Here is a 23,884-nt window from a genome sequence, read left to right as displayed (position 1 = left end):
AGCCATTGGCTGTTGCTGTTTGAGCTGCACTAGGCTGGCCTGGCACCAGACCTGACACACAGCTGATAGAACAGGCCTGACCGCGAGGGCATCCTCAGTGACTGACACACACCTCACTGGAGAGACAGGGGAAAATAAAATCGATAGAGAGAGAAAGAGAGATGCAGCACGCTGGCAAGAGAGAAAGATGATGCAGAGTGGCGGCCAGATGCACTCCAATCGGGATAGTGTTACTACATTACTGTGTAGTTTCAGTACCTTAGTCGCCCACTGAGAAAAGCAGCTTCCCTTGCTCTCCCCTCTTGTTATCACGAATTACCCATGAAACCTCAGGACAGGCATACTACACGCACATTCTCTATCCCGGTTTACCCTAACACACAGTGCTGCACACACACGTCATTAATTATCCAGAAAACTTTAGTATCCAGCACAGTACTGTGACTCTCACATAAATCACACTGTAGAGATTGTGCATCTGCCTCTGTCTCGCTAACATTAATTAGCCATGAAACCTCCTGTACGCTCGCTCTGCCCCACTAACTATTCAGCATTCTCCTATGAAAGCACACGCGGCCCCTCTCCACCTGCATCCTAGTACAGCACGGGAATGGCAAGTAGACTAGAGCTAGAACTATGAGAAACGTCTTCCTATCTACCAAGCATGCTAACAGATGTATATTGGGCAGACAAACAAGTCAAATTGTATTGATTACATGCGGCAAATACAACTGGTGTATGCTTTACCTTGAAATGGTCTTACAAGCCCTTCAATGCTGCAGAGTTTAAAAAGAATACCACTAAAACAAGTAACAATAAAATACACAAGAATGGAGCTATATATCCAGAGAGAACCAGCTCAATGTGGAGCTATATATCCAGAGAGAACCAGCTCAATGTGGAGCTATATACAGAGAGTACCAGTACCAGATCAATGTGGAGCTACAGTGGGGCAGAAAATCTTTAGTCAGCCACCAATTGTGCAAGTTCTCCCACTTAAAAAGATGAGGCCTGTAATTTATCATCATAGGTATGTTTGGAATTCAGGCCGAAGAGTTCAATCTTTGGCCTGAATCATCAGACCAGAGAATCTGGTTTCTCATGGTCTGAGAGTCTTTAGGTGCCTTTTAGCAAACTCAAAGCGGGCTGTCATGTGCCTTTTACTGAAGAGTGACTTCCGTCTATGGTAGTGTGGCCAAAGGCCTGATTGGTGAAGTGCTGCAGGGATGGTTGTGCTTCTGGAAAGTTCTCCCATCTCCACATAGGGACACTAGAGCACTGTCAGAGTGACCAGCAGGACCATTAGGTTCTTGGTCACTACCCTGACCAAGGCCCTTCTACCCCGACTGCTCAGTTTGGCCAGGCAGTCAGCTCTAGGAAGAGTCTTGGTGGTTCCAAACTTCTTCCATTTAAGAATGATGAGGCCACTGTGTTATTGTGGACCTTCAATGCTGCAGAAAATGTTTTGTTACCCTTCCCCAGATCTGTGCCTCAACACAATCCTGGCTCAAAGCTCAAGGGACAATTCCTTCGGCCTCATGGCTTGGTTCTTGCTCTTGACATGCACTGTCAATTGTGGGACCTTATATAGACAGGTGTGTGCCTTTCCAAATAATGTAAATAAATTGGATTTACCACAGGTGGACTCCAATCAAGTTGTAGAATCATCTCAAGGACGATCAATGGAAACAGGATGCACCTTAGCTCAATTTCGAGTCTCATAGCAAAGGTCTTTTTTTCTATTTTATACATGTGCAAAAATGTCTAAAAACCTGTTTTCACTGTCATTGTGGGGTATTGTGTGTAGATTGCTAAATATTGTTTTACATTTTATTTTAGAATAAGGCTGTAACATAATGGGAAAATTAATACTTTCCGAAGTCACTGTACATGCTTGATTTTCATATCAACATACTTCACTGTGGTCGTGTCGGTATGTGTGTGCGGTGTACACAGTTTATTAAGTATACCCCTCGTTCACAAAAATGGATCGAGTCACTTCGCTGTGGCTTTCTATATCAAGCAGTCAGACAGGCATCCAGTTACTGTTCAATTGAACATTAGAATGGGCAAAATGTGACCTAAGTGACTTTGAGCGTGGTATGCTCAGTACCAGGCACTCCAGATCCAGTATCTCAGAAACGGCTGCCCTCCTGGGCTTTTTATGCACAACAGTGTCTAGGGTTTACCGAGAATGGCGCAACAAAAAAAATTGTATCCAGTAATTGGCATTCCTGTGGGCGAAAACACCTTATTGACGAGGTTGAAGAATGGCAAGAATCGTGCAAGCTAACAGGCAGGCCACAACCAGACAAATAACGGTGCAGTACAGCAGTGGTGTGCAGAACGGCATCTCGGAACGCACAACTCATTGATCCTTGTCACAGATGAGCTATTGCAGCAGATGACCACACCAGGCTCCACTACCATCAGCTAAGAAAAAAAAGTGGCTGAAGTGGGCATGAGCTCACCAACACTGGGGACTTGTAAACCTTTGCCTGGTCCGACGAATCCCAGTTCCTGTTGTGTCATGCTGATATCAGGGGCGGCAGGTAGCCTAGTAATGTTTTCCTGACACACGTTAGGGCCTTTAATACCAGTTCAGCAACAAACACTTCCTCTTTCCTCCTAGTCCACGATCAGCTCCTTAGTCTCAATGACATTGAGGGAGAGGTTGTTGTCCTGGCACCACACTGCTAAGTCTCTGACGTCCTCCCTATAGGTTGTCTCATCACCGTCGGTGATCAGTCCTACCACCGTTGTGTCGTTAGCCTATCCCCGTGTTGAGGGTCAGCGCAGCGTTGGTGTTGTTACCTACCCTCACCACCTGGGCCCAACCCGCCAGGAAGTCCAGGATCCAGTTGCAGAGGGAGGTGTTCAGTCCCCGTGTTCCTAGCTTGGTGTTGAGCTTGGAGGGGACTATGGTGTTGAACGCTGAGATGTAGTCTATAAAACAGCACTCACATAGTTGCTACAGGGCAATAATAATTTAGGCAGGTTACCTTGGAGATCTTGGGAAACAGGGACAATGGTGATCAGCTTGAAACATGTTGGGACAAGGAGAGATTGAAAATGTCCATAAAAACACTTTCCAGCTGATCTGTGCATGCTTTGAGAACACACCCTGGTATTCAGTCTGACTGTCAACCTGTTGAAACGATTTGCTGCTCACATCAGCCTCAGAGTGAGATCACACAGTCATCCGGAAAAACAGGGGCATTCATGCAAGACCGTGTTATATTCATCGAAGCGAGCATAAAAGGCATTTAGACTTCCAAATCCCTGCTTTAATGCCTGTCCTAAGCAACCTATAAAAGTACTAGCAAGTTCAACTTCCTCTCATGGTGGGTGACCTCCTGGGTTAAGGTTACTTGAGGCGTTTCCTCTAAGGAACTCCAGTCAGGTCCCCTCCCTCAATTAGCTGTCAGTCAGGGGATGTGATTAGAAGGGATTATGTACACCAATAAACCAAACAACCACCACAAGGCCCTCGTTAAGTAACAAGTCTTTCCTAACCTTTTCACACAAGTTCCAAATATCAAATCAAAGTTTATTTCTCACGTGCGAACAGAATATGCAGACCTTACAGTGAAATGCTTACTTACAGGCTCTAACCAATAGTGCAAAAAAAGGTATTAGGTGAACAATAGGTAAGTAAAGAAATAAAACGGGGAAAAATAAAAGTAGCGAGGCTACATACAGACACCAGTTAGTCAGGCTGCTGATTGAGGTAGTATGTACATGTAAATATGGTTAAAGTGACTATGCATATATGATAAAGAGAGAGTGGCAGCATCGTAAAAGAGGGGTTGGGGGGGGGACAACGCAAACAGTCCAGGTAGCCATTTGATTACCTGTTCAGGAGTCTTATGGCTTGGGGGTAAAAACTGTTGAGAAGCCTTTTTGTCCTAGACTTGGCACTCCGGTACCGCTTGCCATGCGGTAGAAGAGAGAACAGTCTATGACTTGGGTGGCAGGGGTCTTTAACACTTTTTAGGGCCTTCCTCTGACACCACCTGGTGTAGAGGTCCTGGATGGCAGGCAGCTTAGCCCCAGTGATGTATTGGGCAGTACACTCTGTCGTGCCTTGAGGTCGGGGGCAACGCAATTGCCGTACCAGGATGTGATGCAACCAGTCAGGATGCTTTCGATGTTGCAGCTGTAGAACCTTTTGAGGATCTCAGGACCCATGCCAAATCTTTTTAGCTTCCTGAGGGGGAATAGGCTTTGCCGTGCCCTCTTCACAACTGTCTTGGTGTGTTTGTACCATTCTAGTTTGTTGTTGATGTGGACACCAAGGAACTTGAAGCTCTCAACCTGCTCCACTACAGCCCCATCGTTGAGAATAGGGGCATGCTCGGCCCTCCTATTCCTGTAGTCCACAATCACCTGCTTGGTCTTGGTTACGTTGAGGGAAAGGTCGTTATTCTGGCACCACCCGGCCAGGTCTCTGACCTCCTCCCTATAGGCTGTCTCATCGTTGTCGGTGATCAGGCCTACCATTGTTGTGTCATCTGCAACTTAATGATGGTGTTGGAGTCGTGCCTGGCCATGCAGTCGTGGGTGAACCGAGAGTACAGGAGGGGACTGAGCACGCACCCCTGGGGAGCTCCAGTGATGAGGATCAGCGTGGCAGATGTGTTGCTACCCATCCCACCACCTGGGGGCGGCCCATCAGGAAGTCCAGGATACAGTTGCAGAGGGAGGTGTTTAGTCCCAGGATCCTTAGCTTAGTGATGAGCTGAGGGTACTATGGTGTTGAACGGGGAGCTGATTACACAGTCATCAGAACATCTGATGCTCTCATGCATGCCTCAGTGTTGCTTGCCTCGAAGCGAGCATAGAAGTGATTTAGCTCGTCTGGTAGGCTCTTGTCATTGGGCAGCTTGCGGCTGTGCTTCCCTTTGTAGTCTAATAGTTTGCAAGCCCTGCCACATAAGATGAGTGTTGGAGCCAGTGTAGTATGATTCAATCTTAGCCCTGTATTGACGCTTTGCCTGTTTGATGGTTCATCGCAGGATTTCTTGTAAGTTTCCGGGTTAGAGTCCAGCACCTTGAAAGCAGCAGCTCTACCCTTTAGCTCAGTGCGAATGTTGCCTGTAATCCATGGCTTCTGGTTGGGGTATGTAAGTACAGTCACTGTGGAGACGACATCCTCAATGCACTTACTGATAAAGCCAGTGACTGATGTGGTGTACTCCTCAATGCCATCGGAAGATTCCCGGAACATTTTCCAGTCTGTGATAGCAAAACAGTCCTGTAGTTTAGCATCTGCTTCATCTGACCACTTTTTTAATAGACAGAGTCACTGGTGCTTCCTGCCTTAATTTTTGCTTCTAAGCTGGAATCAGGAGGATAGAGTTGTTTTTGGATGTACCAAATGGAGGGCGAGGGAGAGCTTTTTACACGTCTCTGTGTGGAGTTCAGGTGATCTACAATTTGTTTACCGCTGGTTGCACATTTAACATGTTGATAGAAATTTGGTAGAACTGATTTAAATTTTCCCCACATTGGCCACTAGGAGCGCCGCCTGAGTGCGGTCATTGTGCCAGCATCTGCCTGTGGTGGTAAATAAACAGCCACGAAAAGTATAGTTTAAAACTCTAGGCAAGTAGTGTGGCCTGCAATTTATCACATTATACTCTACTTCAGGCAAGCTAAATTTAGAGGTGGATGAAAATCTCAAACAGTCGCCCCTGCGTGAGTTTATTCACGTGCATGATGTCAGAATGCTCTCACTGTTCCAAAATTGATTGTTGTGATACACAACAGGACAGTTACACGCGCTGCCCTTAAACCAAGGCAAGCTGTCTGCTAATTACTTTTAAGATGTTTCAGCTTCTTAATTTCAAATTATATTCTAACAAGTTTTTCCACCTCCTCGTTAATTCACATAAGTAGCAGCCCATTTCGCCGTTGCGGACAATTTATGTTTGAGGCTTTACTGAGCCGAACAAACTTCTCTCTTCAACGAGAGCCCAAGCACTTCCCCAGATCATGTATGAAGACATTGCACATCTAGTCCCCCAGCACCTGCATTACTTTTATTGGTTGTTTTCCTTACAAATTGAACTTTAGACATGTGTGCGTTCCTATCAAAGTAAGTTTCTCATTTCTGTATGGCGTGTTGTCCTTTCTGCTGTAGCACACCGTATGCATGTATGCATGTATCGATCCTAATGTATTTACTGTTTTATTCACGTTTTCAAGTACTGGTGGCAAATCCTGCTTTCTGAATTATTGCAGAGATTGTAATGGACATGTGTGTAAAATACTTTATTGAATGTTGCACTGATTATGATGAGCTAATGCTAAGCTATTTGCCGGCTATGTTTCTTGACGTCATACAATGCATTCTGGTTGTCATGTAAGCATCTGTCACACCAAAGACGTTATAATAAGGGATAGTTAAATCGACTGATTTATGGGGCTTTCAAGACAACTGAACTCTGACAAATACTAGATAAAAATCACGACTTGTAAGTCGCTCTGGATAAGAGCGTCTGCTAAATGACTTAAACGTAAATGTAAAGTCAGAGCTCTAGAAAGAGGAACGAGTTCCCGAGTTGAAATTCCGAGTTGGATGACAGTGCAAAACAATTTCCCCCAGTCAGAGCTCCCCCCCCCAGAGTTCCCATTTGTCTTGAACGTACCCAAGTCAGATTTCTCAGTTGTTTTGAACACCGATTGTAACTTTGGTACCTCAGGGTTGCCAGCTCAGACCCACCTTTTCCAGGAGTTTTATTCTGTGTATAAACTTCTGTTTGCCCCCCATTTATTGATGAATCTCCCATCATAGTATTATTTCCTGCACCCCCCTCGATACCTTCACCCATTTTTACCCCCCTAAAATGGTTTAATCCCTGTTTAGCTTTCGTGCTACGGTTAGTCTTGGCACTAGGCTTGTATTTGGTGTGATGATCTGTGAGGTGAAAACATTTTACTTGCTTCGTGATTTGTCAAAAACGGTAAACGACTTGTCAAGTCATGTGCTCTGGTTCTTGTATACACTAACAAGTACATCAACAATTTGTAATATGCTGAAAAGTGGCTAAACTAACAGACGCTAAATTATTTGATGGTGGCCATGTTTTTGTTTCTTTGATGCGCCGAAAACTCCCCAATCCCAGAATGCTGTTCACTATAAGACGCAAATAAACAAAGTCAAAGATGGCTGCGCTTATTGCCTAAAAAATATTAACTTGGTTTAGCTGACACGCGTCTCTTCTCTAAACAATATTACATTTATCCCTTGTGGTACATTGTAAAAATGTCTAGCTGTTAACTTTTGTTTAGTTTTTTTGTCATGGTTTATGGAATGAGTTTAGCTGTGGATGTGTTCCGTGCTGTTTGGATGATGGAAGTTCGCATTTATCTTTTACAATAAAAGATGAAATTTGTTGCTACTGTTTCAAACACATTTGTGATCACACGCTGCAGGCACCACTCAACAATCACAAATACATGATCGTACTCGTTAAAGGGTTAAAAGTAACAAGTCTTTCCTAAAGAACTAATCAACAGCGATAAACTGACTCGGACAGACCATGCCTTTGTCTCGTTACATAATGAAGTAGCAACATGCAGTGTCGGCAGGACAAACGGACGCCTTGTTGGGTATCAGAGTGACAAAGCTGTAATGGGGAGTCAAGTGCTTAACTTGTGTTTCCGACAGAAGTCTTGTATGTCCCTTTCCTGGTGTTTGTGTGGGGGCTGCCTGCCAACAGCAATCAGCTGTGAAAGTGCTGACCTTTGTTAGACTTCACCCTGTGTGTGTGCGCGTCTGCCTGTCTGTATCTCTGTATGTGTGTGTGTGCGCGAGCGCTTGCGTGTGTGTGTATGCCTGCATATATGTATCTGAGCCAAAAACACAACTAGCCCACGGTGTGAAGGAGAAGAGAGTAGTCTAGCTATAGCCAGGCAGACAGACGGCTCTCCATAATCCCTGGCTGTCCCGTGTGTGGACAGAAGGAAGGGGGAGGAGAGACGTGCTACAGCACCCACACAGCTAATCATGTCCTCTGAAAACACCACTGAACCAAGCCCCAGTTACTCATGACACCCCAAAATACAGTACATAAACCAACAATGTGATACAACTGGTGGATTTCAACCTATAAAAAAAAGAAGGACAGCAGCACTTTCTCTTGGAGATAGCACCGGTTCTGATTCTGGTCTTGGAGATAGCACCGGTTCTGATTCTGGTCTAGAAGAAAACGGCACAAGAATCTAAGGAGGACTCATATAAATCGATTGGGAGTGTGATCAGAGGTGTGTGTGTGAGGGACATGGTCAAAGGGATCTGTCTTTTGCCTCTAGTGGTCATGTTTCCCACCATCCATGTGACTGAGCCAGTAGGGCAGAGCTAAATGTGGACCGCCAAATGCCACAGAGGCCTTGCATGAATAGAGTGGTGATAAAGGGAAGGCCTATTGGACCACACAGTTTGTGTATGAGAGAGAGTTCTAGAGAAGTTAGTCGAGACACTTTTCAGTCAGAATCTTTATCCTGTTGCTCGTCATGGTATCTCTACATGTTGTTTAGAGGATGAGTCTTCTCTCAGACAACCCCCTCAGTAAATGTGCAGCTGTTTGTCCATAAGCTGTTTACAAAGGCTTTGCTGAGAGGAGAGGCGGCCTCACACAAGCGTACACACACACACACACACACAGGGCTGCTCTCCTTTAGTCAGAGAGGAGTTGCTAATCTGGCCCGCTGGGCACTGAGCAGCTGTCTGTCCGGCTGATTAACCCCCTACTGGGGAGAGAGGGGAGGACCCCCACCTACACATGTACTCAGGATCAGGAGGAACTCCACTCAGACTCATAGAACAGGGGTGTGTTCAGTTCGCTTGAACGTTTGCTACGTTGCGGAACGGTTTGTAATGAACAACACATTTTCCCAAAACGTTCTGGTATGTACTTGGACAGATACGTTTGCACCGTTCGGTGGGTGTGGCTTGAAGCAATGAGTGATATTTAAAAAGGGCAGCGGTGCATTTTGAACGCACAATCCAACCCCTCCCGGTTTTTCAACCTGTTGTTCGGTACAGCACCGTTTCAGTTCAATTAAAGATGACATTTTTGTATTGAACGCAGCCCTGGACTGTGCAGCGCTGGGCAGGCTAGTACGTTAACTAGACTCCAGTCAGTTTGTTTGGACTTCAACAGGCAGGAGTGAGGATAATGGATGCTTCTCCAACTTGGCGTTGTTGGTTTATCTATGTGATATGGCAGAGCTCACTATGGCCTTGCAGAGCTTTCACTAGCAGACAGAAATAGAGCGGAAAACAAAGCTAGCCATCCCCCACTTACAACCCCTCACCCTACTTCGACCCTTACCCTTCTTCCACAGGATGTTGACACAGCCCAATTATATGGGCCCAATTCACACCCAACCCCTTCTGCAGCAAACAAGTTTTTTATTTATTTATTTTTTTAAACAGGCACGTCCCTGCAGGGGCCCCTTCCTGTGGGGTCTTTCGGGTCAAACACCCCCCAACCTCACACTGTTACCGCTACCAGCACAGCAAAACACAGGCCTGGCCTGGGGTACAAAACAAGCACGTGGCCTCTCAGCTCTACCTAGCAGCATGCCATTCTGAGTTATGAGCCATTTTGAACATATTAAAATGTTCCATCCTCAGAGCAATTTTAAAAACAGGTTAACTGACCCCATCATGAATTGAAGCTGGGTTAACCCAGAGTCTAAGACCCTTCTAAGCTGGGGGAGGGGTTCTAAGCTAACATATGGAATTGTTTTAAGATGGTCAAACCAATAATTATTTAGATATTTGATTTGGAATTTTAAGACCCCTTAAGGTATCCAAAAAAATACAAGCTCCGTCAGGTTGGATGGGGAGCGTAGCTGCACAGCTATTTTCAAGTCTGGGCTCTGCCTGGGCCACTCAAGGACATTCATATACTTGAACTGAAAAAACTCCTGCGTTGTCTTGGCTGTGTGCTTAGGGTTATTGTACTGTTGGAAGGTGAACCTTCACCCCAGTCTGAAGGTTCACCCCAACCTTCACCCCACCCCTGCTATGGAGCAGGTTTTCATCAAGGATCTCTGTACTTTGCTCCATTCATCTTTCCCACGATCCTGACTAGTCTCCCAGTCCCTGCCCCTGAAAAACATCCCCACAGCATTCCTCTGCCACCACGTTTCATCATAGGAATGGTGCCAGGTTTCCTCCAGATGTGACACTTGGCATTCAGGCCAAAGATTTCAATCTTGGTTTCATCAGACCAGAGAATTTTGTTTCTCATGATCAGGGTCCTTAAGGTGCCTTTTGGCAAACTCCAAACGGGCTGTCATGTGCCTTTTACTGAGGAGTGGCTTCTGTCTGGCCACTACCATAAAAGGCCTGATTATTGGAGTGCTGCAGAGCTGATTGACCTTCTGGAAGGTTCTCCCATCTCCACAGAGGACCTCTGGAGCTCTGTCAGAGTGACCATCGGGGTCTTGGTCACCTCCCTGACCAAGGCCCTTCTCCCCCAATTGCTCAGTTTGGCAGGGGGGTCAGCTCTAGAAAGACTTGGTAGTTCCAAACTTCTTCCATTTAACAATGAGGCCTTGGGGACCTTCAACGCTGCAGAAATGTTTTGGTACCCGTCCCCAGATCTGTGCCTCGACACAATCCTGTCTCAGAGCTTTACGAACAATTCCTTCGACCTAGCGGCTTGGTTTTTGCTGACATGCACCGCCAACTGTGGGACCTTATATAGAGAGGTGTATGCCTTTCCAAATCATGTCCAATCAATTGAATTTTCCACAGGTGGACTCCAATCAAGTTGTAGAAACAGCTGAAGGATCAATTGAAACAGGATGAACTTTATTTCAATGTCAAGTCATAGCAAAGAATCTGAATACTTACGTAAATTATTTTAATTTTAATACATTTTATAACATTTCGAGAAACCTGTATTCACTGTCATTATGGGGTATTATGTGTAGAATGAGAATGTTTTTTAGAATAATGCTAGAATGTAAGAAAATGTCAAAAAGGTCAAGGAGGCTGAATACTTTCCAAATGCACTGTATGTTAATTAGATTGCCGTGGGGGTGTGGGAATTGTAGGCTAAGGATTAATGGATAAATTAAACCTATGGATATTCCAGATCAGAATTCAGCCACCCTGAATTACCCTTGATAGTTTTTAAGAGCCGTTGAGTGGCCCCTGGGTGGCTGACAAACTCTGGGGGACATACTATTTTCTAGTGCTTTTGACAGTGACATTGTCCTTATAGAAAAGGATGCCTGGCCTGTTCCTGTTATGCGCTGTGGTGGGACGGTGCACAGTGCTCTGTGCTGGGACGGTCTCTGTGCTGGGACGGTGCTCTGTGCTGGGACGGTGCTCTGTGCTGGGACGGTGCTCTGTGCTGGGACGGTGCTCTGTGCTGGGACGGTGCTCTGTGCTGGGACGGTGCTCTGTGCTGGGACGGTGCTCTGTGCTGGGACGGTGCTCTGTGCTGGGACGGTGCTCTGTGCTGGGACGGTGCTCTGTGCTGGGACGGTGCTCTGTGCTGGGACGGTGCACTGTGCTGGGACGGTGCACTGATGACTCAGGAGACAGAGTCAGAGGATGACGACATCATTAGTGCATGTCTGCGCCTCTCTCCACTGCCATTCCCCCACCACCCCAGATTCCCAATATATCCACAAGGAGAGAGGAGTGTGTATAGCCAACTGCCATCTTAATCATTTGACAAGAGCCAAAACCAGCCCTCCTTAGCTTCAGTCTCAGGGCAAGAACAGTTCCCTTACCAGGGCTTCCAAAACGCTCCCCCCCTACAGAGTTTTCCTCCAGGGACCATAAACCAAACCCCTTATAACTAAGCATTAAATCAAAGCAGGAGTTATGCAACAGAACCACATGACTCATCTTCTAACTCCATGTCCCGACTTGCTTATTTAGACATGAACAGAGGAACTAGGAGAAACAGTGAGAATGTTCAGTGGATATCCGACACCATGCACTGCATTGAACGGTTTGTTTTGGCGTTTCTTGTACAGCAGAGGGCCCTGGTATTCTTGCTGTCCAATTAGCTGGAAACAATAGCAGCAGTGTTGCAGAGCCTCTGGCCCTGTGTCTGTGCCTGAGATGGGCTGAGAGCCTGGGAGGAAGAGATACACACAGGCCTACACTACATCACACCATGGGTCTTGGAAGGGAACCATCAAGGGCAAGGGTGACGCAGGGTGGGAGGTACAAGCACATACGCACTTCCGGTACACTCAAGACACTAGTCTTACCCAGAGCATCTTAGACAGTCAATAGTCAGGTCAGTGCATGTGGCCCAAGTAGGAAGTCAAACCACATCCCTTGTGTTGCCAGCAGTACAAACTAAGCTCCCATCGACTGGACAGGAAGCAGTCTGACCAATGAAGGCCACAGATGGTTTAGAATGGGTTATTTCGTCCTTTCCACTGCATTAGAATTCAGTTCATAGTTCAGTTTCTGAGGTCTTACCGGTTTCGGCATGTTTGTCTCCTCTCCTCCCTTCACCCGGCAGCTGAGAAGACAACTCACAGGACGGACAGCTTCCCTGTTTCACAGGACCTGGGAGACAGAAGATCAGTTCAGTGATGGGGAGATTGTAGCAGATCTAATGCAGGTAGAACAGCTGATGCAACACATGGATGAGAGAGAGAGAAACCAGGGCAAAGGGGAACGGATGAAAGAGAGGAAAGGGAGTTTAGGACAGTGGGTAGAGAGGGTGACGATGATATTGCCACTGTGGTGTCAGGGTCACCAAAGGACAGAAATAAATAAATGACCATTTCTGATGCATTTCTGAGTTTTCTGCACATGCTCAATAATTTGTCAAATATGAAATCCATATTTTTCTTTCATGGACAAATCATTTTAGGATTCCCTCCGGATATCATACATGATATGGCCGGATATTGAGTCATTATATATCCTGAGATAGGCCTATGTGGACATCTAATTTTCTCTATATGATGACATCTTATTTTCTCTATATGATGACAAATACTGACAGTAGGCCTGCATAGTATATTTTCTCAGCACCAGCAATGCATATGCTGGTTCATAATCAGTATCCTGATATGCTTTTTGATATGGTAAATAAGGACAATTTCTGATGCTTTTTGAGTTTGAATTTTGAGGACATGTTCAATATTTTTACAAATATTAAATCCATATAATTATTTGACACTTGGTTAACTTTTTTTATTCCATCTACGTTAAAGGCACACGCAAAACCGCAAGCTAAAAGCACTGTAACTGGTAGCCTAGCAACAAGAAGGTTAGCTAATTAGGTGGGAGAGTAAAAGCTAACTGGTAGCCTAGCTAGCTAACAAATAACATTTCTTTCTCTTCATTGAATATATTTGGGTGTGTTTTGTATTACTGGTTAATATAAGATAGCTAACCAGCAACTTGGCTGGCTAGTTTGTACCAGTTCGTTTTCTCGTCATGAATGAAGCAGGTACATAGCTACCTTGTTGGATGATTATGCGAAATGACAATATTTTCTTGCAATATCGACACAATTTTGATGAATGATTTATGCATTGACAGTTTGGAGTGGATCACAGACCAACACTACCACCGTAGGGTCTGGGCTGCCAGGGGCCGCCGCTGACGACCCAATCTGCACCTATCGCCCGTAACAAACAGGGCTGGCAGGGGGATCGAGGGTGTGCAACTTATTTTCTGTTAAATAAATCAAATACATTTTTAGCAAAAATTGGCCTACGTTTGTATCTTTACAGAAAACAGGTGTTCTGATTGGAGCTCTGGATTTGCTATGCTGCATTTTTTTTAAACAGAAGTAACATATTTCTTTGGATTTGGATTAAATCTGACAACATTTGCTTTTCCGTGCCTTGTAGCCTAAGCCTACTACTGAATATGGTGCTGTATGCTCAGATATGTCCCCTTCATGTGAAGAAGCACAATGATTTTTGGTGCCTGAACAGGTCAAATCATTTGGATGCATTGATCATGAGTCTGATTTAGTCCATTTTCGATCAGACATATGAGGATGAATATTACATATCATGTAAGGATATCTATTGAAATGAATTATTTGGGGATAAGTACGGAACCATAAATGATCAGGTAATGACTACGGATATGATACATTGCTGAAAGTATGTGGATTAGTTCATGACTAAGCATACAGGCTGAGATATGTCAGCATGTTGACACATACCATTTCCTGAGTTAAAATGTTCTACAAATATGCAAGCGGGTGCACGCTCATCAGGGGCATGTCTTGAAGGGATCTCACCCCAGATATCTCCCTGGAGTCATACAGTAGTAGGGAGATTTCTGAGGTCCGGATTGGATGCCTGTAGAAACTGTCCCATTAGGGAGAATATCCTATCTCAATATATTAAATGAAGGACGTATGTTTCTGGAGCGTGTCTACTCCTTATATCTAATGAAATGTTAGATATCCGGATATATACTGTCATGACGTTGCCCTCTCAAAGAGAGATCGTAAATTCCTGGAGGAGATTATCTCCTCATGGCCACAGTATAGAGACAGAGTGAAGTTTCATAGAGAACAAAGGAATTTCTTCCACCTCACAGAACTTGAGGTCCGAACAACATGTATGTTCTGGAGAAGGTATAAAAGATCGGTGAAGAATCCATCTACGAACTGGTCCGTTTGTTACAATTGTGTGGAACTCATGGGAGACAATACGGACACATTACCATAACGCTGTTTATATAATAGCCTCAGATATGAGGTTTACATCTAATTGTTGTATAAGATGAATGAGTGAGGATGATACTGTTTGTAAAATTGTGTAATGTGATTTTGGACTGTTTAGTTAGTTAATAAATAAGTGGAATTAAGACAATTGATGTATGGATGACTCATAGTGAAGACGGTTTGTGCAGATAACCAACAATTTACAATGTTTGGAATGAGACTAACAGGAGGTCAAATAAATAATTCATTCATTCAGAAGACTATTGATCAGATATGAAAATCTCTGAAAAGTTGTATTAGGAAAATTATAACTTTTTAATCTGAATTATTTTCCTTGGTGCCCCGACTTCCTAGTTAATTACAGTTACATGATTAATCAGTTTAATTGAGTAATACTAATTACAGAGAATCTTTGATAAAAACTAAAAGTCTTCATTTAATGATTAGTAAAGACACGACAATACTGATAAAGACACCCCCTGATATTGACCCTTTTTGCCCAGTGCTGCTTTTCGACTAACACCAGTGTTAGGGCTTCTGCATGCATTCCATCAAAAACAGTTCTTGGATACATTATGACAACATTTTGTGACTTTTTGTTAGTTTGGGGGGGGGTTGTTCATGCACAAACATTTTTCGAAACAAGCCAAAGTAGGCAGCCGAGGTCGAGGCCCCTTCGTAGGTGATTGGTCAACAGTAGGGATTATTCAATTAAGTGTATTGCCATTAAACAAGACGCTACTTGTTTTCATGCAAATGTTTTCACTTGAGAAATACTGCACCAAACATCATTGGAAAAAAAAGTAAAAACGAATTACAAATTAATTGAGTAATTTTAGATTAATTCTAACTATTTTGAGGAAGCATATATTGGCTACGGCATCTCAAGATGCACAAACAGTACTATTGACGCTTTTTTCTAGTTTTTGTAGAAAAGGTCTTGTAAGGGACTATGCGCGCACACTCGTTCGGTTCAACCAGCTGAGTTCGGGTAGGCGCCAGTCGAATTTAAGCATGAAGTGATAACGCCCTTACACTTAGTGTATATTGATGTTATTCAACTGGGAAATTGAGTTCTCATAGCTAGGGCTGACAATGGGGACTTGTGAAGAGCAGAATCAACAACCTCTGCATACTCTATACAGTTGCTTTGTGGAAATGTGTTAAAGTTCCCAGCTAGCCATTGTGATGTAAGCGACAGCTTTGGCCCCATGTGAGAGCAGGTCAGCTGGAGCTATGGCTCACTGAGACAGGGGCGCTGGCCGTGTAGATGTAAACAGAAAAGCCTGAGCCTTTTGGGTAATGGAGGGTTAAAATGGAGAGAAGTTAAATCTGCTTTATGTTTGGTTTGCTTGCCAATGACACTAACAATAACGAATATCACTATACTGGTATCGTCCCAGCCCTATCAGACTGTCAGTGATAAGTTGTAACATTGTTTGCACCTCTGATGCAATGCATTGAGTCATGGGCAAACACTCCCAATATTTGATTCATTTCAAGTGCATATTCATTACCGTTAATGACCCTCAACATGTTTCAAGTAGATGGTAAATTGAGTTAAGTTTAGTAAGATAGAGGGTTCAAGCACTTATGTACATCACAAAAATATGGTCATGCATAAAAAAACGTTGGGTAGGACCGGTGTTTGTGGCACTGGGGTAACGTTACTAAAGTATTGGCGCCTGTAGAAAGTAACGGAATGGTTTGTTCTAGACTGTAATTTATAGACCGTGATCGCGTCGAGCAAAATTGTTACAATCATTGCAACACTGGTTACACTAGTCACCCGCCCGCCTCCCATTGCAATAGATGACAACCGTCAAAACGCGCCAATGCTACATTTTAACAGGTTAACCCAACGAATGAAACGAAATTATACTTGCTAATAATGATGCACTATGACTAGGGAAAACTGGAATGATATTATAGGCTACGTTTCAGTTCTAAAAACACGAGGCAGTGCATGTCACACTAACAAAAACGTTTTTGCAAGCAAGATAAGTTAAGTCAAGTTTTGAAATCTTCGCGAGACAGATGTGACCGCGTGTCCCATAGCATAACGTTGTGCTTTCATCTAAGTGCAAACTCTTACTGCGCAAATAATAAAAGTAGCTTATCTTCCAAAAAACGTTTTTCAGAGATAAAGACATTTTATTTCTCTCACACATGTATCAGTATTAAGTTTGAAAAGAAGGCCTGCCTTAGCCAACTTTTACAACACGCGGAGTACACAAAAATCGCCCCTTTTCCCATCATCTTGCAGAAGCTCTTCAAAGGAGACAAACTCACCTCTGGTGAAGGACTACAGCTTCAAAGACCGACACAATTCGGAGTATTCAATGCTTTCAGGTTATCCACGCTGTAAACTAAACGAATATATTTAATGTACTCTTGTCACCTCCAATTTGCTCGTGAAGCTTGTTAGAACGGACATGAGTGAGAAAACCGTGCAATTGAGATCCACCGTAAGGCGATTTGTGAAGACATTCAATATGGCCGTCGGACTAGTCGATGCCAGGCGTGGTTGATTTAATATGTGGGGGTACGCGCTCTGCTCTGCTCAGCAGCAGCTATGAGAACTCCCCCAACTTTAAAATAGAGTATTTTAACAGTGGCAGTGGGTGTACACTATATAGTCATAGTTGTGTATACACTCATTGGTGTGTACACACAATATATCATACCAAATGGAGGGAGAAAATCAACATACCAAATCCTACGAATTGTTCTGAAGCCAGGTTGAACACACACACCTTGATATGAGTAAGACATGTACTTCTATCTCCCTTTATTCAATTTTCTTTCCGTTCACCTGTGGATCAAATATAGTCTATGAAGTAGGAATGATAAATAGAATAATAACAAGGGGAAAGTCAGTGCACAAAGGGAAAAAGTATCTATATTAGTTATATTACATCATAAAGAACATCAGTTTTGTCTCACAAATAAAGACTATGTCTGCTATGATGTATGTGAATATTTCTCTCATATCTGCTTTGTAAAACACGGAACCATTTAACATGAAGTTCTTGTTTTCGCAGAATATCACACTAATAGTGGTGGGGAAAAGTACCCAATCATCATACTTGAGAAAATTACTCAAGTAAAAGTAACCCAGAAAAATCTACTTGAGTAAAAGTCTAAAGCTATTTGGTTTAAAATATACTCATTTTAAATTCCTTATATTAAGCCAGAGGCACACTCCAACATTCAGACATAATTTACAAACGAAGCATGTGTGTTGAGTGAGTCCGCATGGATGACCAGGGATTTATTGGTTTATACGCGCGTGAATTGAACCATTTTCCTGTCCTGCTTAGCATTCAAAATGTAACGAGTACTTTTGGGTGTCAAGGAAAATGTATGGAGTAAAAAGTACAATATTTTCTTTAGGAATGTAGTGAAGTAAATGTAGTCAAAGATATATAGTAAAGTACAGATACCCCAAAAATATACTTATGTAGTACGTTAAAGTATTTTATAACATAAGTACTTTACACCACTACACACAAATAACTCTCCCTCACTCAATAATCGTCCAAGGCCATGCAATGAATTCAAACACGAGAGTTACAAAATATGTACCAATTTATAATACTTATAATGTTCAGCTCTCTGAAGCTCTTTGTTTAAATTTCATCAGTTGGTTTTGTTAAGCTATATTTGCTGTGAGCCTAAATAGCCAGCCTCTTGAAAAGTTACTAATTCCATGTTGCATTCCCTGCCATCCTGAGCCTTCTTAACTAACACACAATTTTGCATAGTACGTCATCTAGTGGACATAAACTGTTATTACAACAAGGAGACACGAAGAAGCGTGTCTTCAAAAACACGGGTTTAGACATTTCCTTGACAAGCAATAAGACATAACTTGATGTTTCAGAGATTTACTGGTTTGGATGAGCAGCAATCAAAGCATTTTGTATTTCATCAACAGCGGAAGGTTAGTAAGTGCTAGAACCAGTTAGAATTTTGGATCAGAATGTGCTTTATATCTTAGTTCTCAGAAATGATTTCTTAATTCTAAGTTTACTTCATTATTGGGATCAGCAACAGCATTTTCTTCTGACGTCCAATTTTGGGATGTTTGCTCATTGACCTTCTTCTCACTTCCTCCTCACTTATGGTAAATCGTCTGTTCCTCAACCAAAAAGGAGAATGACACATTTCCTCTCTCTCTCTCCAAATCAAATCAAATCAAATTTATTTGTCACATACACATGGTTAGCTGATGTTAACGCGAGTGTAGCGAAATGCTTGTGCTTCTAGTTCCGACGATGCAGTAATAACCAACGGGTAATCTAACCTAACAATTCCAAAACGACTACCTTATACACACAAGTGTAAAGGGATAAATAATATGTACATAAAGATATATGAATGAGTGATGGTACAGAACGGCATAGGCAAGATGCAGTAGATGGTATCGAGTACAGTATATACATATGAGATGAGTAATGTATGGTATGTAGACAAAGTGGCATAGTTTAAAGTGGCTAGTGATACATGTATTACATAAAGATGCAGTAGATGATATAGGGTACAGTATATACATATACATATGAGATGAGTAATGTAGGGTATGTAAACATTATATTAAGTAGCATTGTTTAAAGTGGCTAGTGATATATTTTACATCAATTTCCATCAATTCCCATTATTAAAGTGGCTGGAGTTGAGTCAGTGTGTTGGCAGCAGCCACTCAATGTTAGTGGTGGCTGTTTAACAGTCTGATGGCCTTGAGATAGAAGCTGTTTTTCAGTCTCTCGGTCCCAGCTTTGATGCACCTGTACTGACCTCGCCTTCTGGATGATAGCGGGATGAACAGGCAGTGGCTCGGGTGGTTGTTTAAGTCCCTTTAACTTAATCTCGTCTACCCAGTCACTTTGTGCTGTATCTGTGCTTACAAGTCAAAAAGTTATCGAAGACTAAGACTCTTTTTTAAACAAAGGGTTAATATAGTGAAGTTTAAAGGCAGGGAAGTGCTCTTTGGAGCAGGGTGGTAGAACCAGGGCTCAGGTGATCACAGTCCTGCTGCACTAGCGTTCACTGTGACTGTCCTCTGACAATTATGAGTAAAACTGATTACCACGTATTTTGCCTGTTTTTCATTGTCTTTTGCTTGTCTAGCTACTAAAAAACATGATTCAATATGTTTTGTGATTTATCTTATTCAGACAATGTTTTTACCCTTTTCTACTAATTTCTAATTTGATAGTGGTCTTCTCCTTTTATCCTCTATTATACTTTGTCTTTATCAGTAAAGCAAACTTTTGTGAGCTATGTTGATATATTGGAATACCTATCAATAATAATCTGTCAGTTATTTTGAGGACCAGAATACCAACAGCTGTCAATGTTATTGCAATTTAATTAGATTGTCTAATTATGTAATATTTCCAGCACCAAAATCATGTAACAGTTAGTCACTATATTTTTCTTTGTTATTTACTGTAGAACTGAAGAAGACGTCAATCCACTGGGCACAGACGTCAATTCAAAGTCCATTCCACGTTGGTTCAACATCATTTCATTGAAATTAGGTGGAAATAACGTTGATTCAACCAGTGTGTACCCAGTGGGAAGCCTCTGACACAATGACACTCAAGATAACCATGCCAGGAAAACAAAGTGGTTCTACATTCTCTCAGCTGAGACTCTTTCTTTGTTTCCTGATGTATTGCTGGGGTCTAGCTGATCCAGCATGTGGGTACTTCCTGAAAAACTGCACAATCCGGTGTAATTTCAGTGATAACTTTAACATGAAAGTACTCTGTTATAACAGGATTCTTGAAGTCATACCTACAGCTATTCCGCGGAAAGTAAGCAATTTAGACTTGGCCATGAATAAGGTTTCCAAGATCGAAAAGTTGGATTTTAAAGGCCTATCAAACCTCAAAATTCTAAATATGCCCAGAACCCAGATCTCTCAAGTGGACAATGGGGCTCTTGGATACCTAGAGGCTCTTCAGGAACTGGGTTTGGCTCATAACAGACTCACAACGCTGTCAGACTATTTGTTTCAGGGCCTGGCCAACCTCTCCCTGCTACATCTGGACAACAACCTCATTGTAGCCATCAGCTCCTCATCCTTTCAGACTCTCTCCAGTTTGAAGACAGTGAATTTAACCAATAACAACCTTTATAATATGAAGGAAGTTCAGCCCATCGTACAATTACCACACTTACAGGAGTTGTACATTGGGAGCAACAGGTTCACCTCTTTCCAGTCACAGGAAATCCCGGAATCCATTGGGAGTCTTCAGGATCACGGCAGATGTTCTTCCTTACCTTGAGGTGTTAGACATCGCCTACTGTGGCCAACTTGGATGCATGGAATGGGATGTGCTGAACAGGTCTTTTCTGAGCAACGTCAAACGTCTGAACCTGAGCGGCATTGAGATGTCTTTCGAGAGGATGGGTATGGTACTGCAGACTGTCAACTTCTCATTATTCCATCTGAGATTGCATGACCTCGTCAACGGCTCAAGGCTAAAGGTCAAGGCTCTCACTGATATTGCCTGACATATACCTACACTCAGCGTGCTCCGACTAGAATATAACAACATAGGTAATCTCTCTGAGGAATTTCTCCAGTCATGTAAACACATGACAGAAGTGGACATATCAAATACTGGTCTTACTCAGATGTCTGAATTTTCATTCTGATCAATAGAGCAATTAAGTGCTTTGAAACTGGGCCACAACAGGCTTTCTTCCATGCCAAAGGCCACAAGAAATCTACCTACACTGAAGATCCTGGATCTCAGCTTCAATATCATCAATAAACTAGGCTGCTCAGATTTCTCCAATCTTACAGGACTCACACAACTCTTTCTTTTCCATAATCAAATCCCCAACCTTCCAGGATGTGTTTTCCAGGATTTGAAAGAATTATGGATCCTTAAACTGGGATCAAACAAAATCCTGACCTTGAATGATGCCTTCATGAATGGTTTGCACAAACTTGAGACTTTGAATTTGGCAGGCAATAAACTGAGCTCTATCAGAAAAGGTGAGTTTAAAAGTTTAACATCACTCAATAATGTACTTTTATTTGACAATCAGATTGCCAGTATGGAAGATGGAGCCTTTGAGGGATTGGTCAACCTTACAGAACTTCAACTGGACTCAAATAAGATCACTCAAATAGGTATAAGAAACACTGTGCTCACGGGACTTCCACTCTTAAGATCTCTTGATATATCCTGTAATTACATCACATATGTAAATGATGATAAATTAGACCCTCCACCCCTCTCTCATCTGACATCTCTGGAGAACCTCAGGATATTTAGTCAGCGTCACAAGGGACTGTCTCATTTACCTATCAACTTTCTTGAAGGACTGAAATCTTTATTGTCATTCCAGGCAGGGAGTCTTAATATTAAGGACCTGCACCCAAACACATTTATTCACACACCCCGGTTGTGGTTCCTTGATATCAGTAAGAATGAGTTCACAGCCCTCACTCCAAAGCTGTTTCGCCCAATCCCAAGGCTCAACAGCCTGTACCTGTCCAAAGCCCGACATCAGTCCTTAGATTTCCTCGTAGGAGCAAACCTCAGTAGAGTCACTTTCTTGCAGGTGAGCAAGAACGACATAACAGTAGTCAATGAGACAGTGTTGCAATCTCTCCCTGCCTTGACATACCTGGACATGCAAGATAATCCTTTCACCTGTGGCTGCAGCGATGCTTGGTTTGTCCAGTGGATGGAGAGGGACAACCAAACACAAGTTGTTGGTGCAGGAGAATTGACCTGCAACTATCCTGCCGATCTAAAGGACACCAAGCTGTTGGATGTTGAGCTTCAGTTCTGTACAGTGGACTTAGGACTTTACTGCTACATCTCTACCACTTGTCTGGTCCTCCTCACCCTGGTAGCATCTTTTGCCTACCACTTCCTGAAATGGCAGGTCATTTACGGCTATTACCTCTTCCTGGCTTTCCTCTATGACACCAAGCAAAGGAATAAACGCATGTCTCATGGCTGTCAGTACGATGCCTTCATTTCCTACAACGCCCACGATGAGCCCTGGGTCCTGAGGGAGCTTCTGCCAGAGCTGGAGGGAGAGCAGGGTTGGAAGCTGTGTCTCCACCACCGGGACTTCCAGCCAGGCAAACCCATCATAGAGAACATTATGGACGGCATCTACGGGAGCCGCAAGACCATCTGTGTCATCAGCCACCGCTACCTGGAGAGTGAGTGGTGCTCCCGGGAGATCCAGATGGCCAGCTTCCGGCTCTTTGATGAGCAGAAGGACGTCCTGATTCTGGTGTTCCTGGAGGAGATCCCTACCCACCAGCTGTCACCCTACCATCGGATGAGGAAGCTAGTGAAGAAACGCACATACCTGAGCTGGCCCAGAGCTGGGGAGCAAACCGGGGTCTTCTGGCAGCAACTACGGTTGGCTTTAGAGAGCAAGGATGGCTCTGCTGGGGAAAATCCCATCCTCTCTGGGGTGGAGGCTCTGTGATAGTGAAACCTTGATTTGAAACAACCATCACACTCTGAACCTTTTCTGTATATTTACATGAGAATATTGAAGATGCACTCTCAAACTTTTGTCTAATTTCAGCCAGTAGTTTTGAAAGTGGTGCTCACGAGCCAGAAGTGGTCCTCGTTTCCTGTGTATCACGTCATCTAAAGTGTTTTAAACTCATTTGTATGATATGATATGTTATGAATCTAATTAATCATAATAGTATGTTATGATTTTGCTGTGCCCTGCATCCTGGAGTGCATCTTTAAGAAATCGTTAATAGTACTGACGCACCAATGCATCAATCTAAGTAACATAATAAAAAAATCCTGGTCTCAGAGCATTTCGTATTGTTCTGTAAATTTATCTGAAAGACCACATTAAGTATGATATGTTATGTTTTGTATGGTATATATTAAGGTATTAACCTCTAATGACTCCCCATCCCGCATGAGGGAGCGTAATCATCGCCTGACACTAATTAGCATAACGCAATGGACATAAATATTCCTAGAAAATATTCCTATTCATGATAATCACAAATGAAATATATTGAGATACAGCTTAGCCTTTTGTTAATCACCCTGTCATCTCAGATTTTCAAAATATGCTTTACAGCCAAAGCTAGGCAATTTTTTTTGTAAGTTTATCGATAGCCTAGCATAGCATTTTGTCCAGCTAGCAGCAGGTAACTTGGTCAC

At 43.1% G+C, this 23,884-nt stretch overlaps 1 protein-coding gene and 1 pseudogene across 2 annotated transcripts in view; one reads left to right on the top strand and one right to left on the bottom strand.

Annotated features, from left to right (window-relative positions):
* Nucleotides 1-17,247, bottom strand: part of LOC124010844 (radixin-like) — a 28,077-nt gene extending 10,830 nt beyond the window's left edge. Inside the window, exons 1-2 of one of the 2 annotated variants that reach the window (XM_046323565.1) lie at nucleotides 16,989-17,247; nucleotides 12,473-12,562 (exon numbers count right to left, since the gene is read on the bottom strand). In XM_046323565.1, coding sequence (XP_046179521.1) covers nucleotides 12,473-12,484 — 12 coding nt within the window. In that variant the 5' untranslated portion in view covers nucleotides 12,485-12,562; nucleotides 16,989-17,247. The remainder of the gene's footprint in view (nucleotides 1-12,472; nucleotides 12,563-16,988) is intronic. The other variant, XM_046323566.1, reaches the window with a different exon arrangement.
* A 3,049-nt stretch (nucleotides 17,248-20,296) lies between these two features.
* Nucleotides 20,297-23,521, top strand: LOC124011162 (annotated as a pseudogene).
* Nucleotides 23,522-23,884: the final 363 nt, after the last annotated feature.

Source organism: Oncorhynchus gorbuscha, linkage group LG23 (assembly GCF_021184085.1).
Source record: "Oncorhynchus gorbuscha isolate QuinsamMale2020 ecotype Even-year linkage group LG23, OgorEven_v1.0, whole genome shotgun sequence".
NCBI classification, from domain to species: domain Eukaryota; kingdom Metazoa; phylum Chordata; class Actinopteri; order Salmoniformes; family Salmonidae; genus Oncorhynchus; species Oncorhynchus gorbuscha.
Note: the sequence above shows the minus strand (reverse complement) of the source record. Positions and strands in the feature narration are given on the sequence as shown.